The sequence below is a fragment of the Salminus brasiliensis genome, chromosome 5 (genome assembly GCF_030463535.1).
Source record: "Salminus brasiliensis chromosome 5, fSalBra1.hap2, whole genome shotgun sequence".
In the NCBI taxonomy this organism is placed as follows: domain Eukaryota; kingdom Metazoa; phylum Chordata; class Actinopteri; order Characiformes; family Bryconidae; genus Salminus; species Salminus brasiliensis.
In genome coordinates, this window is record NC_132882.1 from 10,338,401 (window position 1) to 10,357,188 (window position 18,788).

At 42.3% G+C, this 18,788-nt stretch overlaps 1 protein-coding gene across 3 annotated transcripts in view; it reads left to right on the forward strand.

Annotated features, from left to right (window-relative positions):
* Positions 1-18,788, forward strand: part of pard3aa (par-3 family cell polarity regulator alpha, a) — a 536,573-nt gene that overhangs the window by 222,360 nt on the left and 295,425 nt on the right. For all 3 annotated transcript variants that reach the window (XM_072679366.1, XM_072679367.1, XM_072679368.1), the window contains exons 6-7: positions 17,139-17,236; positions 17,932-18,015. In XM_072679366.1, coding sequence (XP_072535467.1) covers positions 17,139-17,236; positions 17,932-18,015 — 182 coding nt within the window. The remainder of the gene's footprint in view (positions 1-17,138; positions 17,237-17,931; positions 18,016-18,788) is intronic.

The window sequence follows — 18,788 nt, forward strand, 5'->3', positions numbered from 1 at the left end:
TCTTTATTTTTCCAGGCGGGTGATTATGAGCGTGTTAAGTCCTGATTGGAATTAGCGAGTGCACTCCGTGCTCAGCTCTGTCGAGTGAGAAATCACTCCCTCAGTGAGAATAATTGAACCTAGGCCTGGGTGCCAGCTCATTACCCACAAATCATAGCGAGCCGGGGCACCTTAGCAGGAGACAATAATGACTTTGGGGAATTTGGACTCCCACTGTGGTGAAAACTCGCAGCGCGCCGGAGTCAAAACAGAGACGCTAACGCTACAACAGTGCCTCGGAGTGGAGTCAGGTTGTGGTTATTTATGGAGAATCAGACCGCTCTGCAAGGGAACGAACACGCGTGCATGAGTGTGTGTGTGTGTGTGTGTGTTTGAGTAGAGAATATTGGCCTTGTCAGACTTTTTTATTTGCTTTTGCAAATGGACTGGACACAGTCCAGGCTCCTTTTGTTGACGGAGTGCTGGAATTAGCCAGGCTTGAAAAACATTAACATCCATCAAAGGCCTTTCGTTTTAACAGACGAGTTCTTGTGAGAAAGCACTTTGGCATTAAGCTGTCTATCTCTCTCTCTCTCTCTCTCTCTCTTTCTCGCGCATGCTCTCTCTCCCCCTCTCTCCCGCTCCCTCTCCTTTTCCTCTTCCTCTGCTCTCTTTCTACTTTTTCTGTGAGACTGTCATACACACCTGCATGCAGTTAAGTAGTCATGGCTTGTGGAGATGATGTGCAAGGGTTGACATCCAAATAAATAATTACATGTTGTTGTCACACTAAAACCGTATCGATTTCTCTATTTTATGCCCCGCAAATATCTGTGTGCATTGACTTCCTTTAAAAGTTAAGTTATTTTTTTATTATTACTGTTATTTATTTATTTATTTTTGACTATCTCCTGCAAAGTTCTTCTGCACACAATCTCTACAATCCATGACAGTACTGTGCAGAGGATTTGGGCACTGTTGCATATTATTTAAAAGCATTTCACCCGACAATAAGAGAGTTTCTGCTTGTAAAAACATGGATCCTATTAGAACAGATGCAGATAAACATAAATCCAGTAAAAAGGAACAGGAATCTTCTATTTTGAAGAAAGTAGGTGAGATCTTGTGAGCTAGTCTAAAGAACAGAGCTCGGTTCCAGGTTTCTCCTGGACGCCCCCCAGTCCAGCCAGCACAGCGTGGATGTGTTCAATTCCATCAGCAGCAGCAGCAGCAGCAGCTCACCTGATTTACCATCATTAAGTTCTGATTTACCAAACAAGGTGTTGGATGATCACTATAAATAATCAAAAATAAATAATAACTCCCATGAGGAGAGCTTTGGAGTTTTAATGAACACAGTGATGGAAAATCACAACTTTCTGTAGGAATGTTATTAGTATTTATTCTTTAAAGTGTTTTACTGAGGAGATAAACACTCACTGCCCAGATAAGGAGCTTTTTTTTTTTTTTACTGTATTGGGGATACAGCAGTGATATGCGGATATAAGCTGAATATGGTGTTTTCAAATGATGTTTGAGAAAATAAAAATAGATATTGAATTAATAACAAAAATAGAACATTGAGATGTTATTTTTAAATAGAAGAGGCAAAAGTAGGTTTTGAAGGGGAGAGTAACGAGTTCATATTCATCCACAGCTTTTAGGCTAACCACTCGAGTCTCGTTTATTTGCCTGCTATTCTCACAATAAGCTGGAGAACAGACTCTGGAGACCAACAGTTTTCACTTTCCCAAACTTGCTGAATAATTCATCACTATTTATTTGATTCTTTTCTTTCTTCTTTGTTCATTTTTCATTCTGCAGGACTCCATTCTCCCCCTCGTGTCTCAAATGGTTCCACTCCAGAGTGAGTGGCTCTGCTGGTGCTGATGGGCCATTCTCAATTTCTATCTATCTCTCTCTGCCTTTATTGTGCTCATTACAGCGCAACGCTTTCGAGCTGCCGTTGGAATGTAATATGCAATGGGTCAGCTGTAAACATCTCCAGGCTGGTGAATGGAGGCCGGGAGGAGAGTGCCGTCCCATCTAACACTGAGAGAGGTCCATTTAAAATAGAGAGCGAGAGGCTCATTACGTTTGCATGAGTGCTAAAGAAAAATGAGAGCAGCCGATTGGCCGGGCTGTTTGAGAACAGCTGAACTTCCTCTGATGGGAAGAGGTGGAATGCAGAAAAGGGACTAGAAGAGAAAAGAGACTGTTTCATGGGAACTGGACTCAAATAGAAAGCCCTGACTGCAGGTGGTAGGCTGACGTGCCCTCTGAGGGTCCTACAGGCCTGTTTCTCTGCAGGTGGAGAACATTGAATGCATGAGTGATCACCCGGTACATTCATTAGTGAAGTCTTCTCCCCACACAGTGTGGAGACATTGTTAATGTTATAATATACACTGCCCATCAAAACTATGGGAAAATCTAACTTTGTGTTGTAATAAATGAGTGTGCTGTCATAGTCGGCTGCTACAACTTAATTTGATAACTTGATATTTTTGTGGAAACTTATATCATGTGTAGTTACTCGTGTGGCTGTAGAAAACTCTACAATAATTAAAGTCCACCCAGCTAATAAATGCACACCCTGGCCAGCTCTTGACCAGCAAGAGGCATGTTTTCATTTGAATTAGCTGATTTAGCTGGTCTATCAGCATGACCAACTCAACCAAGCTAGTCAACTAATATGACTAAGCTTATTGACCAGCATGACCATGCTGTTTGAACTGCGTGGCCATCAAAACCAAGCTGGTTGACTAGCAAGATCAACATGCACATACTGCTTGACCAGCATGGCAAACCTGACCACACTGGCCTACATGTATGACCAACTTATCCGAACTGGTCAATCAGCTTTACTCAACTTTGTATGAATACGCTGTACAACATGAAATTCACCGTAGTCTTCACTGTATGAAAGTGTGTCCTAAAACATTTCCCTCTTCTCTCCGTGTGGGGCGGACAGCATAGCGGCTGCTGTGTCATGGATGGCTGCGCCGCTGAGCCTGAAGGACAGTGTTGTGTGATTGGGCTAAAAATAAAGCAGCTATCTCAGTGTCAGTACAGCAGAGGTCTGGACCAGACTGGAAGAAAATATTAGTCAAATGTCTTTAATAAGGCTGACATGCTGGACGTCCCTGCTATATACCTTCCTGTTATTGTTCCAAGCTTCATTCATATTTCTCATCCACTGCTGTAAGCTCATTCATGGGAGATGACGTGCTCCTGAGGTGTGAACAGCAACACTTTTTCATTGTGTTGGGAAAGAAAAGCTGTTCCAGCTGGTCTATACTAGTCATCCCCCCCTGTATAAAATAGAGTCATTGAAGTATGCAGCCACTGAACTCTGTGTTTATATGGCTAATCCCATGGGATGTTGACTCTCATGGTAGGCCTGGTTTCTCATGAATGCAACACGCATCCTGTGCTGGGCTGCAGTGGCTGCAGGTGTCTGGGCTGGGAGCTTGGTCATACCAGGTGAGTTTTGTCTGTGGAAGTTCACTGAAAGGCCAACATCTGCGCTACTTCCTTGTGAAAATGGAAAGGAACAATGAGATAACTATCAGATAATAGTTTAGTAAGGGTTCAAATATACTACAAACCGACTTCCTAAGTTTATCCATATGCTTATATACACTCTCCAAGCACTTTATTAGGACCACTGCAGGAATGGGAACTGGGAGAGGCCTCTCTTGGCTCCAAAGCCTCTATTCTTTATGACCTGGCTTGCACAAGATGTTGAACTATTCGTTTGAGATTCTGGTCCATGTTCTGGCACATTTTTCAGGAGCTCTCTCATGCATGTAAATCTCTCATTCTACCACATCCCAATGGCAATCTCATGGATTCAGATCTGGTACCCGAGAACGCCACTAGGGAACATGTTCAAGCAAGGCCATGTTTTTTTTCCAGTCTTCCACTGCCCAGTTTTGGTGAGCCTGTGCCCACCATGCAGCCTCAGCTTTCTGTTCTTGACTGACAGAAGTGGAACCAGGCATCATTTTCTGCTGCATGTGTTTTTCATTTTGAGATGCTTTCATGCTTACCACAATTGTACAGAGTGGTTATCTGAGTCACTGTACCATTTCTGTCAGCTCCAGTCAGTCTGGCTATTCTCTTTTGACCTTTTCTCATCAATAAGCTGTTTCTAGCTACAGAACTGACGCTCACTGGATGAAGCTCACTTCATTGTTACGCCATTCTGAGTAAACTCAGACAGAGACTGTTGTGCTGATCAGCAGTATCAACAGCAATACTCAAACCAAGAACAGTCAAGCCACACTCAACCTCTGTATGATCAGGTTGATGTGAACATTACCTGAAGCTGCTGGCCCTTATCTGCATGGTTTAGTGCATTGCGTAAGAGTAGGTGTATAGGTGTTCCCAACAAAGTGTTATATGGGTGTATTTTTCTAAAACGTATTCTCAAATTCACTGAAGATCTTAAACTGGAGATGTTTTGAGCCATAAAGTTGTATTATTGAAAAGGATTAAATATCCCAAAAAAGGTGCCCACACACTGCACATGTCTGGATGATTGATTCTTGACGAGCCCAAAACTCTAATCAGCTTCTTCAGCTTTGGAAAGAAAACCTAGACCAGAGACAGTGCATCAAGTGCTGATCCCTGAAATGAGCCTGTTGCTCGGTAATGATCTGTTGCAGTGGCTTTAGCCAGGGTTTATGTCCTGATAAATTATTCATAGAATGATATGAAGTGTCTCCAGTCAGAAACACCTCATTTATTGGTGAGAAGAAGCAGAGATGGCCCTCTAGCGAGCTAGTCACCGCGCATGGTGACCCAAATACAGATGACTATACCTGCAGCAGCTATGGGGAACAAAAGGCCAGATTTCAAAAGTGGACCATTTGAAATCTGATAAGGGTGAAATTGATTGAATATTGCTATGGTAAGCCGGTTAGGGAAGTGGAACGAATCCGATTATTTGCATGTTTCAGACTGATGTAAGTGATAGTTTAACTAAATTTGAGCGTAAAGCCAGAAGTTTACTTTATCTCTGTGTGTGCGTGTGTGTGGGTGTGTATGTGCTGCTTTTCTTCTGTCTTTGTCTGTATGATTGTGTGGTTGTGTTTCTGTGTGTGCGTGTGTGTGTGTGTGGTCGTACCCATATTCAGTGACCTTCATAGCGCAAAGCTAGATTAATCACTCCATTCTGTAGTACAGACACTGTCCTCCCTCTTAATCACCTCCAAATGATGATTAATCATGAAAAGGCAGCCATATGCATATGTGATGCCCAGCCTAAGCTATAGAACGTATTATGACTACTAACTGAGTCCATCTGTCCGAGTGTGTGTCCCAGAGACTACGGAGAGAGAAAAGGGAAAGGATTTGTTGGTCTTATTTCACTGTGTTTGTATTTGTCTTCTGGTTGGTCAGATGTTCACTGGAGCAATAAGACTGCTGGCCTAAGAGTAGAACAAGAGTAAGAGACAGACTCAGCAAGTTCTCTCTCTCTCTCTCCATATATATATATATATATATATATATATATATATATATATATATATATATATATATATATATATATATATATATATAGATAGATCGATAGATAGATAAAGTGGGCCTAAAGTTCCAGTGGGCCTAAGTTGGTGGACCGTGGCAGTGTGTATGTGTGAGGGTGGAAATATCTTTCAAATCATTAAACCATGCCACTACAGTATGATAATACTTACATCAATATGTACATTAATAACCTTATTGGCCTGTATGACCCTGCCATGACATCCTATTGATGATTGGTGGTTGGTGTGGCGCAACAGATCACACCACTACCTGCCAGTGAGCTACAACACCATGTTGGAGACTGGGGTTCAATTCCTAGTCTGGGTGACTATGCTGCGCTACACCAATAAGAGTCCTTAAGCAAGACTCCTAACACTACACCGGCCCACCTCTGTAATACCAGTAACTTTGTAAGTTGCTCTGGATAAGAGCGTCAGCTAAATGCCATAAAATGTAAATGTAAACGATGAACACAGTTAGTTATTATACATTCTATGTCAAATGCTGATCATACCATATTTGCTGACTTTTCATGATTATTATTTTTTCTTTTTTTTTTTTTCTTTTTTTTGTTTTATTTAGGTTTTTTTTTGTGGGGTGGGAGGATGGGGAGGGTTATGCATGCAAATAAATGATGAACACATGATAAACACAGCTAGTAGTCATAATACACTCTGTAGCTTAGACTGGGCTTCAAATATGTGTGTATGGCTGCCTTTTCATTATATTTAATTATATATGTATCTATAAATGCTGGATGCTGGCACCCAAGACTCAATATGTGTTAGTGTGTATGTACTGTATGCAGGTGTGTATGCGTACCTTTGAATGGTCTTAAAAGTATGAATGTGTTTTGCAAATATAATGTAATTAACGCCCATGAATTTATATTTTTAAATCAGTTGAAATGTTTTATTCAGTATTTATTTTATTTTTTATATTATTAAAACTGAAATGCAGCATTAAAGCTAAAAGTGAAATTGGGTCAAACATATTATTTTATTTCTTAATCACACTTCTCCAATGGCATTAATGTTGTTAGGGATCACAACCTTATTTACTTCTCCTGTGTGATTTGTGGGTATGTCTAGTTCTCTTTTCATTGCAGATGTATTGGTTTTATAAATGATCAAATCAGCCCAATCTTTGTGATTTCCCAGCATCCGAACTGAGGCATGAGTTTAGCTCCATTCTCAGTCCCTTATCTGCTCCCTCACTGCCAGGGGACCATGTTAGAGTGGCCTAGGACAAAAGCAAATTGTGGTAACTTGATTTTCAATAATTCATACCCTCTCAAAACCCTGTGTAGTATGAGAGCGCATTCCTGTCTGTGGTTATTGATGAGGGCCTGTGAGTTTTAGGCACGGCAGGCTTTAGGTTTTTGTTATTGACCAAGTGATTGATTTAAACCCTCATAATTAGCTGGCCTAATTTAATTAAAGTGCAATTTAACGATGCAGAGGCCCCACCAAAGCGTGCTCTGGCACTGATGTATGCTTGTGCTCGTATGAAATCTCGGTTGACAGATGATGCCTTCGGCACAGATGCATTTCATTGACTGAGGCAGAGGGGGGAGAGGGTTAGAGAATGGCCCGGGGTCCTGTTTAGCAATGCCACTCGACATCCCTCACTTACCCTCTCTCACCCCCCCTGATCTGGACAAATGCGACCGGCTCACGTATCTGATTTAATTTACCTAATAGCATTAAAAACCTGTTTGGCTTTAATTTGCTTAAAGTAATTCACGTCATAGCCAAACTTTTATACACCATTAGCAGTGTCTTAAAAAGTGAAATGCAGACAGATTTAAGGGCTGCCGTGTCTCTGTTGATTAAAGCACAGGGAAAATGAGTGGAGTGGACGTACAGTTAGAGGAATAAAAGTGGAGTGAGCGAACAAGCTTACGAGAAACTATACTTTAGCCAGCAGTTTGTCAAGATCTGATTCTTTTTATGAGTGTTCTGAGACTTCTCATGCTCAAGCTGTATATATAGCCTAATGAGACTGCACAGTATGCACTGTTTTGTAATTCTATTGCGGCAGGTTGGTATTGCAGTGTGCACTGCAATGTTTTAAAACATGTTTTAACTATTGTGATCAATATTTAAATTAGTTTGGTTTATATTAAAGCTGTAATTCATGACAACCCTCAGAGGAAACCATCTGAGAAATTCTATTGAAAATGGAGAGTTCATATGCGGTCCAAGTTGATGTACAGTTGTGGTGTGTCTTAGAGGAGCTACTTTTTTGTCAATGGATTTCACTTTGATGACACCTTAGGGCTGCTTCGGTACATGCGCTGTTGTGCTGAACTGTCTTTATTTGCTCAATGTTCATAACTCATATGACAAAGCCATTGGCGACTATGTACTTTGACGGCAGAGCTGGGCTAGCGTTGTAGTTTAAAGTTGTTTAACCACAAAACTGGAAACTTCTCTTCCTCGCACAGTACAGATGAGGAACAAAGGGAACAGACCTCTGAAGGGATTTTAAGATTGCATGTTTAAGTGGCTGGAGGTAAAGTTACAGGGAGTTTCCCCCTTTTCTCCAGAGAACACATTATATTTAGTATTAGCACTTGCTTTACAGCCTTTCAAAATGAAACTAATTTAGAGTTCTTTAAATGTTCGTACAAACCTAGTGGAAAGAAACTCTTTCCTTTATTGTGTTATTAATTTTTTGATGACCCTTAACACTTTATTGGGGGGGGTTCATGAAATGTACTGACTGTATGTTTGATTAGTTACAGAGAAATCAAAACAAGCTCGTCAAAAGTAAAATGAAGATTTTCTATGGTTCTTCTGCACCATGTACTTCATTGATTGAAGTACTCAATGATTATGTGAATCTGGCTTGTGCCTTCCTTTTTGTGTCATTCAGCCTTTATCCGTGATGTCAGGCTTTAGTATGATAAGAACTAAGCTGATGAGAGACTCGATCAATACTGAAGGCGGCAGGCAGACCTGTGATAGAAAGTGATTTGAGACGTTTGAAGAGGCGAATGTTCAGATTGCCTGTTAATGTGCAATTAAATAAAAATAAGTTATGTGTACTTCGCCCATAAAAAGTGTGCTTTACCTCATACGTCATACACACTGCCCACAAAGGATCACCCAAACCACACTGAGATATTATCCATACACCTAGATCAGATTACTCAGGTCATCTCAGTGTCTACTAATGACTCCAGACTGAGTTTAAGCCCTTTTAGCATTTGTTTGCCCAACATAAATGCAAATAAGTGTCTAAGAAATGCTGACTAGTGTGATTCATTGACTGCTTTAATAGGGGTCATTTGAAAATAAAGGATTCAAATGGGTCTATATGGGTCGAAAGGGTTAAGATGAGGCTACCAGTCAAGTCCAATTGAATCAGCCTTCCCCTGTAAGGCTCTAATTGGGGTAATGGACGTTGACTCTGAGGGACAGCTATAATATAATAGCTCTTTGACTAGAATGGTTTGCTCTGTCTCCTTTGGGTTTGATATGGCCTTGAACATGTGGTTTCCGCATCAAGATGACAGTGTGACCCCACCCATTTGAACCTCCAGTCCAGCTGGGCACTTTGGGAAGTTATTGAACGGTTCCTAAATGGTCTGTTATGGTCGAGCCAAAATGTCTGCCATGCTCTCTCTGGAGTATGCCCAAGCCAAAGGTTTCTAAGCTATAAAGAGATTTCGTGTAAATGGGGGACTAAAACATGAAGACAGAGCACAGACAACCTTAATGAGTGTGAACCCAATTATTGTTAGGCCAATGGAAATATCCTGTTATAACAAGAAAGGTTCTAACAGGCTGTAGCAAGCTGTAGCTGTTGCATAACAGGTAATAAGAAGCCATAACTGTTTTATAGCAGGCCATGATAAACCACATACCAAATCAAGGTTTTGAGATTTCCATAGAACGCCATAATAAACTATGATGTGACCATAACAGGCCACAGGGCATAACAAGCTATAACAGTTCCATAACAGCAGTCCATAGTTCACAAGAACCCACAACAAGCTGTATCAGTTCCATAATATGCCACAGGCATTATCGAGCTATGACAGTTCCATGACAGGCCACAGGCCTTAACGAGCTATGGCAGTTTCATAACATGCCACAATCATTAACAAGCTATTACAGTTTCAAAAACATGCCACATACCATAACGAGCTGCAACAGCTCCATAACATCAGGCAGCAATTCACAATAACCCATGATGAGCTGTAGCAGTTCCATAACATGCCACAATTCGCAACAATCCATAACAAGCAACACCAGATCCATAACATGCTATAACAGTTCCATAATAAGCCACATAATGAGCCATTACAGTTCCATAACAGGCCACAGGCCTTAACAAGCTATGACAGTTCCATAACAGGCCATGGGCCTTAACAAGCTATGACAGTTCCATAACAGGTCACAGGCCTTAACAAGCTATGACAGTTCCATAACAGGCCACGGGCCTTAACAAGCTATGACAGTTCCATAACAGGCCACAGGCCTTAACAAGCTATGACAGTTCATTACAGGCCACGGGCCTTAACGAGCTATGACAGTTCCATAACAGGCCATGGGCCTTAACGAGCTATGGCAGTTCATTACAGGCCATGGGCCTTAACGAGCTATGGCAGTTCATTACAGGCCAGGGCCTTAACAAGCTATGACAGTTCCATAACAGACCACAGTTTACAACGACCCATAACCTATAGCTTTTCCATAATATGCCACAGACCATAACAGGCTATAACTGCTTCATAACAGGCCACAGCCCATAACAAGCTGTTCCAAAATAGGTTAGAAAAAAAGCCACACAGTAACAGGTCATAAGTCATACCAGACCAACACCATAACAGGCTACAACAAGCCAGAGATCACAACAGGAGATAACATGCTACTAAAAATCATAACAGACCAAACACTGCATCATAGACGTGTCCCTGTTTTATTCTGCTCTCTAACTTAAACATGGGTAGCTTTTCCCTTTATAGTGGTGGTACACCATGACTGCTCTTGTCCAGTGTAGTTGTTGCTCTGTCATGAGGTCAGAGGGGTGAGCCGCATGATTGTGGCTAGCAGCCCCTGCTCTTTGACACACTGCCCTGCGCTCTGTCTTTTGTGACTGAAACTGTGTTTCAGATGAACCCATCTGGACAGGGCTCCATCGCAGCCTCTAACCAGATTACACAGCACCAGGGCACAGATATAAGCAGGCAACAGGGCTGGATATGACCCCTGGGGCTCTATTGAAGGCCATAAATCAGCCAGACCGAACATTGCTTTGACACGTGTGCCATTTCTGTGAAAGTATAACACTCACAATACAGGTTTAACATAACTGAATCAAACCTTCTGAATCATCTCCACTGGTTTGCATCCATTCATTTGCAACAGCTTAGATTACAAGTGATTATGCAATTATTTAAATTATATTTTTGTCTAATTAATATTATTAGTTGTATTTTTAATTAAGCTAATTATGAAATGGTGTCCGTCTCTGCTTGCACCCTTTTCATCTGTGGCTATTTCTGTGTTGCTTTTATGGGTGTGTACCTTGCAAGGTAATTACCACTTCTTATTTTTAGTCAAGAACATGACTGGGCTCCTTGTAAATATTTCAACGGTCATTGTTGTAAAGTCTGCCCCGAAATCACCGTCTTCCTCCTGTTATTGTATGGCCCATTTTTTAAGCTCTTTATGTTGGCTGTAAAAACACGTTATGGAGCCAGTTTGGAAAGTGAATTCCAGAGCTGTGTGTTTGGTTAGTGATTGTAAGATATACTTAATATGCTGACTGAACTGCAGTTAGATTCATGTAGATAAGGCGCAGTCTTTAAGTCTGTGTTAAAGCATTGTGTGGCGTGTCCAGCACTGCTGTTCCGCGTGTAAATGTGACCTCTTGACTCTTTTTATACGACCCCTCGCATAACCTGAGGGCATGTCCACTGCTGTCAAAAACATCTGCCTCAAAGTTCACTATACTGTCACCAGGCCCTTGGCAGTGTCTTCTGGATGGGCCGATGGTCTTCAATTGGAATCTGGGCATATATATATATATATATATATATATATATATATATATATATATATATATAATACTGATTATCAAATAGCAGTTCTGGTCTTTAAAAATGTGCTGCTAAGAAATTAAAATTCTTATTTTTAGTAACTGTTTCTATAATCAGACACTTTGCACTGATTAAACAGCATTAACGTGATTTTATAAAGTTTTCGATGGTCCGTTTTCATGTTCCACTGTAAAATTGTTCCACACTGCAGACTCGCAACTCTGTTATTTACCTTCGTCCTACATCCTTTCTGCTGCCCATTGGGAATAACGCCCATTAATAGCAGCTTCAGGATACCAGATGGCACAATGAACTGGACACTGGAATGGGTTTACAATAGCTGATACATGATCTATTATATATATATATATATATATATATATATATATATATATATATATATATATATATGTGTATATATATATATATATATATATATATATATATATATATATATATGCCACCATTGCAACAAGTCAGCCTTCCACCCTTCTAGATGTTCCACCCTCAACTGAGAGTGTTATTATTATTATTATTATTATTAGAATGGGATGTCATTAAAGCTCCTGTAGTTGTAATGTATAGGTGTCCCAATACTTAACCATATAGTGGCTCCTGTGTTGTAATAACAGTAATGGCATTCATCTTGGGTACATCTTGAGCTTGTGAGTACTTTTATCCACTTTAGGTAACAGATAACAGTGCAGGTCATAATTCCCAAGCTGTAGTGTGATCATTTTGCTATGCAGTTAATACCATGGTAATAGCTTAGCTGTAACGTTTTATTATATATTGCTACTAGCCTCGTCGCAGAACAACAGAAGCAACCTTCAGACGCCAGACATGCCGTGGTTGATTTACTCAGTCTGCTGTGAGGGAAACATTGTGTGAATTAGATTTTGGACAGAAGCTTTGCTTTATCCAGGGGAAGTGTGTCTTGAGGCAGAGGTTGGCCTGGAGCTCTTCTACTTAGTCAATATCAGCTAGTCTCTATTCTGCTCCTGCTCTCCACTGAGAGAGGCACCTTGGCTGAAAGCTCACCGCACTGATCCTTATGCTTTCCCTCCCTCTCTGTCTGCTGGCCGTAATAATCTAATGCACTGCCTGTCTAATCACCAGGCTCGTAACCTCTGGCTTCCTGGCGCAGCGGGGCTGAGTGGCTCCTGGACCTCGCCCAGATCTGATACACACACACACACACACACAATTTGTATGCTCACATATAGTAATGTGTGTGAGTAACTGTGCCCCACTGACACGCTGGCAGTGAAGGACTCTGTGACTGAAGCTGTCCCCTTTGAGATCCTGGTGAAAATGACCTCTCCTCTCGTGGTGTGGGGTCCAGTAGTGTCCAGCGGAGCTCAGGGGGAGATGATGAACGAGGCTTTCAGTGAAGCTAGCGTGTCTCTCTGGCTAAATGCATCTGCTTTGGCAGGTGGACAAAGCTGGACAATAGCTGCCAGCCCGCATATTTCTCTCTCTCTTTTGTCTGACTGTCTCTCTCGCTCTCTCTCCCACCCAGCCTCTCTCTCTCTTGCTCTGGCTTCTTGCCTTTAGTACTGAGGGTAAAAATGCAGGTCTTTCTGTATGCTGGACTCTGCTTTCTCTCCTCTTACCCTTCAGAAAGCCTGAATGGACCTCTTCACAGCAGCTCTTTGGTCAGCTACAAGGTCCCCTTTCCAGTGACCCTCCTTTATTTGACTCCCATTATTGTTCCTCCTTATTGAGACCGGTCAGCTTCTAGCTGGATAGAGACGCACTAAGCGTACATTCAGGTCACAATGTCTCTCTTGCACTTTGTCTCTCTCATGCTTTGTCTTGTGCACATTCCTTTTTTCTTTCACTGTCTCTCACGCTCTCTTTCTCTCACTTTCTCTCATTCTCTCATGCTGTCTCAGTCTCTCTCGCACTCGCTTTCTCTCATGCTGTCTCTTTCATGCACATTCTTTCGGAAATGCAATATCTCTCTTTATCACTGTCTTCCACACTCTTGCGCACTCCCTCTTTTTAAGGATCTGTCTTTTGTGTGGTGCTTCCTCTTGCACTCTTTTAGGTTCTCTTTTTTGTACACACTCTCATGCTTACTCTCGCGCCTTGCTCTCTCTCTTGTGCTCTCTTTCTCATTCTCCCTCTCTTTCAGGCTCTCTCTGGTTCTTTCTTGCTGTCTCTCTCTCAGGCACTCTCCTTCTTGCGCTCTCTTTCTCTCATGCTCTCTCAGGTTGTCTCTTTCTCATGCGCTCTCATGCTCTCTTTCTCTCGCTCTCTCTCTCTATCTTGCTCAGTCTTTCATGCTCACTCCTGGTTCTTTCTCGCGCACTTGAACACTCTTTCCTTCGCTGTCTCTTTTATTGCTAAGTCTGGTTCTCTCACACACACGCTCTCTCACACACACTTTTTCTCTCTCTCTCTCTGGACACATTAGGCTTGCACACTCTCTAGCACACTCTCTCCCTATCTGTGCTCACGATTTCTCAGTATCTTCAGCGGTTTTCTGTTATTGGACTTAATGACTTGTCAGTGTCAGTTCTGATGAATGGAAGGCAGGCCGGCTCCTCCATGCCATCCTAGAGCTGTCAGAAACAACACTGGAGCATGTGCTCCAGTCAAAACCACTCGCAGCCTTCCACACAACCGACCTTCTCTCAGCCTTCTGAGCACCGCGTGCCATCCACAGACCTTTGTTTCTCGTTATTGTCCCTGCAAGTGCTCATTTACTCCCTTGTGTTTGTCTCCCTACCACCGATTAGAGAGTCTGTGTTTGTGTGTCTGGGTGCAGCACCGTGTCTATATGCTTGTATATGTGCAATTTAAATCAGTGTCTGGCTTGCATTGAGTGATGTGTTTCTGAAGGAGTCTGAAGGGGAGTTGCGAAACAGGTCTCACATAGGAGATCATTGTCAGAACAAGTCTGTGTGTTTTTTTTTCTTTCCTCCTTCTCCCTGCTGTTTTTCATATAAATGAATGTTTGGGTGACATGTAATTAAGGCACTGACAGTAGGGGTGTGTTTGGAGACAGGAGGTGATTGACTCGTTTTCACAGGCAATGGTTCTGGATGACTCACTGCTTTTGTTTATTTAATTTTTTTTAGTTTTTCTGATGAAATTTTCATGACCTCTTTCTTTAACCTCTCCAACAAAAGAGAGATAGACGGGGAAGAGAGATGGGTGGAGAGAGATGGGAGGAGAGCGAGCCAGACAGCCTCTTCAGGCTGTAGGACGCGTTTGGTGGAGGGTGACTGTCTGAAAAGGCTGAATGCATTTCCATATAAAGACGCCGAAGCGCTTATTTAGCTGTGCTTGACATTTCGGCGAGAGGCGGAGGTTAAGGGTGAGACTGGCGGAATATTAATATCGGTGGCTAACAAACCGGCGCGGGCTTCACGCCTGCCGTCTAGACGCTCACTTGGCCTTGGAAATGATCCCTCAGTCAAGGGCCTGAGCAAAATTAGAGGGGGGGAATATTCACCTGTCATTATGCAGATATTTCCTCCGTTAAATACCGATGCAGTTGATTGCAGATTCGCGTTCCCTCTTTGTTCCCTCGAGATCCAGACAGAAATCTGTAAGGATGGCACAAGCAAACACCAGCCAATGTCATTGATAGTAGTCGTGGAGTGCGCTGTGACTTTTTTGGGCTTGCTGAAGGTAGAAGGTTGTGAAAGACATTGGCTTTGAGGTCGAGAGAGAGCGAGAGTGAGCCAGGATGTGATGGAAGAGAGTGGAAGAAACAAATTTGCCCCGGCGACTCGCCCTTTCCTTATCAGATTAGCTGCAGGCTCAGGCCCTGGTGACCCCTGGCTGATTGACTGAGTTTAAGGAATCGATTACGGCTGCCTTTTCTCTTACACACCACTGCTGCATCAGGACCAGCCAAACACTTGCGAGTGAGTCACCCTGAGGGGAATAAATAAATAAATAAATAAACATATCTGCTACTCTCATCTAAGCTTGTTGGCACAACTATCATGAGAAAGGTAGGTGAAGAAAATGCCTTAGTTTTCAGAAAGCAAGTGCAAAAACACCCTGTCCAAGTTCTTCAAAACTGACTATCTGAGTGAACAGAGTGAATCAGGTGTAGTTGTCTTTGGAAAATTCAGAGTTTCGTCCCTGGTGATGAATCAGGACCTCCGTGCACCCAGTGTGATGCTAGCTAACATGGCTGTTGACACACAGAGTTGTCAGTTAGCCTTCACATGCTAGCTTGTGTACTTGCATTTTATGTACACCTACACTACATGTCCAAATGTTTGTGGATACTCACAAGTTCTAATAAATGTATTTAGGCACCTATTGCTGATGTCACATATGTGCAAATATACACACACACACACACACAGCTTGTTTAGTCCTTGTTGCCAGTAGAATACGAATGTCAGAAATGGGCTAGAGGGGTATTAAGCCCCCCCCAGCATTGAGCTGTGGAGCAGTGGAACTGTGCTCTCTGGAATGATGGTGCTCCATTCAGTACTTTTGGGATGAGTTAGGTAGTTGAGGGTGAGGTGGGGTGGTTAGCATCCGAAATCCTGTCCTCATTAATGCTCTTGTTGCAGAATGTAATTAAATCAATGCTCCTAAATCGGACAGTAGAGACAGTTGCTGGTACAAAAGCAGCAGACACTCTTTTTTTTAATACCCTTGGTTCTGGAAGAAACAATGAATAAGCAGGTGTCTCAATACTTTTGTCCTTATAGTGTAGTTTGCCTGTGTTTTGGTAAACCACAATTAGCACACCTGTAAAGCTTAAAAATTGCCTTTAAGATATTCGTGCTGTGACCTCTGGAATTTTCTATTTTGAAGGGAATAAAAACAAAAACAAACAAATAAATAAATAAATAGAAAACAAGTGTTCAGCTCCAGTTTGGCTGAGCTGAGGTAGTCCAGTTTGTTTTCTAAGGAGCAAATGATGGTAAAAACCACTTGATTAGCGTTAGTGTCTTCTGCAGACACTTGCACAAGAAAGTCTGCAGCTGTGAGGCCTGGTTGACGTAGCAAGCAGTGTTTCCATAACTGGCGGAGTCTGGAGGTGGTGCCCTGCTCTGTAGTATGGATAAGAGCTTCTGCGAAATGCCTTACATGTAGTATCAACACCACCATATTCTCTCATACACGTTCATACACGTTTTGCTGCTTTATCAGCTTTGACTAGGGCTTTCGCTAGTAAGCTGGTTTTACTTCAAGTTTGATTATGCCATTTTTTCTCTTTAGTGAAAAGACAGCAGTGTTTGAGGTTTATGTTTTGTCAGTTCAATGTCTCAAACTCTCATTATTTAGCTATGCCAAGGAAGATGTAGTTTGACATTCTAGGGCCTCTTTAAAATGACTCCATACTGCAGACGTTAACTTCAGAAGCTATGCTCCACTTCCAAAAATATATATTTTAGCTCTGACAGTGGCATAAGTAGAACACACTGACCAATCAGACGTTAATGGGACCTTATTGTATACCATACCAGTCCACTGAAATGATACCAGTGCCTTGATCGACGATGATATTGATGTTCGAGATTGAATGAGAGCGTGTTTAGAAAGTCTTATCATCCTCTGTTTTTCCTGCTATTCTCCACAGGATGAAGAGGGGGACAACAGGAGGAGAGATGAAGGCAGGAACGGACGGATAGAGCCAGTGGGCCGGGCTGACTCCTGCGTTGAACCTCTGAATCTAGAGTAAGCTCCGATCAGAGTAACTTCCTTCTGCTTTGTTTCTTTCCTGTGTCAGGACTTACCCCTGAGCATTCTCCAAGACTCTTTCATATTACAAAAGAGTGTTTCAGCTCTGCTTCCAAGTCTATCACAGTGCCCCTCAGCATTCAGCTGGACCAGAAAAGCGCTTATGACAATTCTGCTTGATTAATTCCAAGTCCCGTTTAAATAAGTACAGCACAGGGGCTAATAAAAGTGGCATTAAATTATTGAGACACACTGTTCCCCTCATAGTCAGTGAAAATGAAAAAAGTCTGCAGCACCTTTTCATTGCATGTATTCATCTTCATTAATCTGACCATTTATTGTTTTCTATTCCTCACTCTGGGGTTCGGTCTTCCCCCGCACAGATGTGGCTCACTCCCTGCCGTTTAAACCACCCCCCCCTTCCAACCCAAGCCTACTGCAGGCCTCAGTCTGATCCTAATCACTTAATTGAAGTGTCTATTTGGGTCCTTCATCGACCCACAGTGTCTTAATGGCTGTCTGGATTATAGATGGCCTCCTGTAGAAAGAGATCCAGGCCAGCTGAAAATCCTTACTGTGGCCTTCATGCTCCCACCCCATCAAACAGCCACCTACGATATTCCTGTTCTGCCTTTTTTTTTTTTGCTTGTTTGTTTATATTTATTTACCCCTTTTCTTTTCACCACACTCAGCGACATGCTTAAGCCAGTAGAGATGTCGAACGGCGGTGGGCCTCTGGGAATCCATGTGGTACCATTCAGTTCCAGAGACAGAAGGTAATATGCTGTTCATACGCAATACTATTGCTTTCTACTTGGTTGGAACCAGGAGGTTCTTAAAACTTTGGAGAGGGGGTGTTTTTCACCAAAGATGCTTATTCAGAGAATGATACAGCCAAGGATCCTTCAAATGGACAAAAGTATTGGGACACACCTCTTATTTATTCTTTTCTAGATAGTCCACCATTAACTGTAAGTGGTGTTACTGAGCCACAGCAACCAAGTGACAGGGCAGAGTGCTGAGCTCAGAGCATAGTGCAGAAAAGTCTCCAACGCTCGGCTGACACAATAACCAACTCTATATCAATGTTTATGGATTTAGAAAGGGATGTCATAAGAACTTCTGTAGGTGTAATGTGTAGGTGTCCCAATACTTTCGTACATATAGTGTATTTTCATCACCTTTATTTTTAAAGGGTGTGCTAGCATGTTTACCCCATTTGTGCTGAATTTCACGCTGTGGTCCCTTCGACCTGTCTTAATTCTCTCTCCTCTTCTGGGCTTCTTGACATTGTCTGAACGGTGTGTTAGCAGAGCTGACTTGTTAGCCTCCCCGCTACGTGCTGTCCCCAACCCTCCTACGCTCCCTCTGTATTTCTTTCTCACAGATCTTCTCTCAAGGTTTTGACCATGATTGACTTTGTTCTGCGTTCCTTCTGCCTGTCTTCGTTGCACATCTTATCACACCACTGTTTTGCTTCCACAAAGCCAGGCATATTTTCTCTCCTCCTCAAGGACTCTCAACAATATGCCGCTGAAAAGCGGGCGAT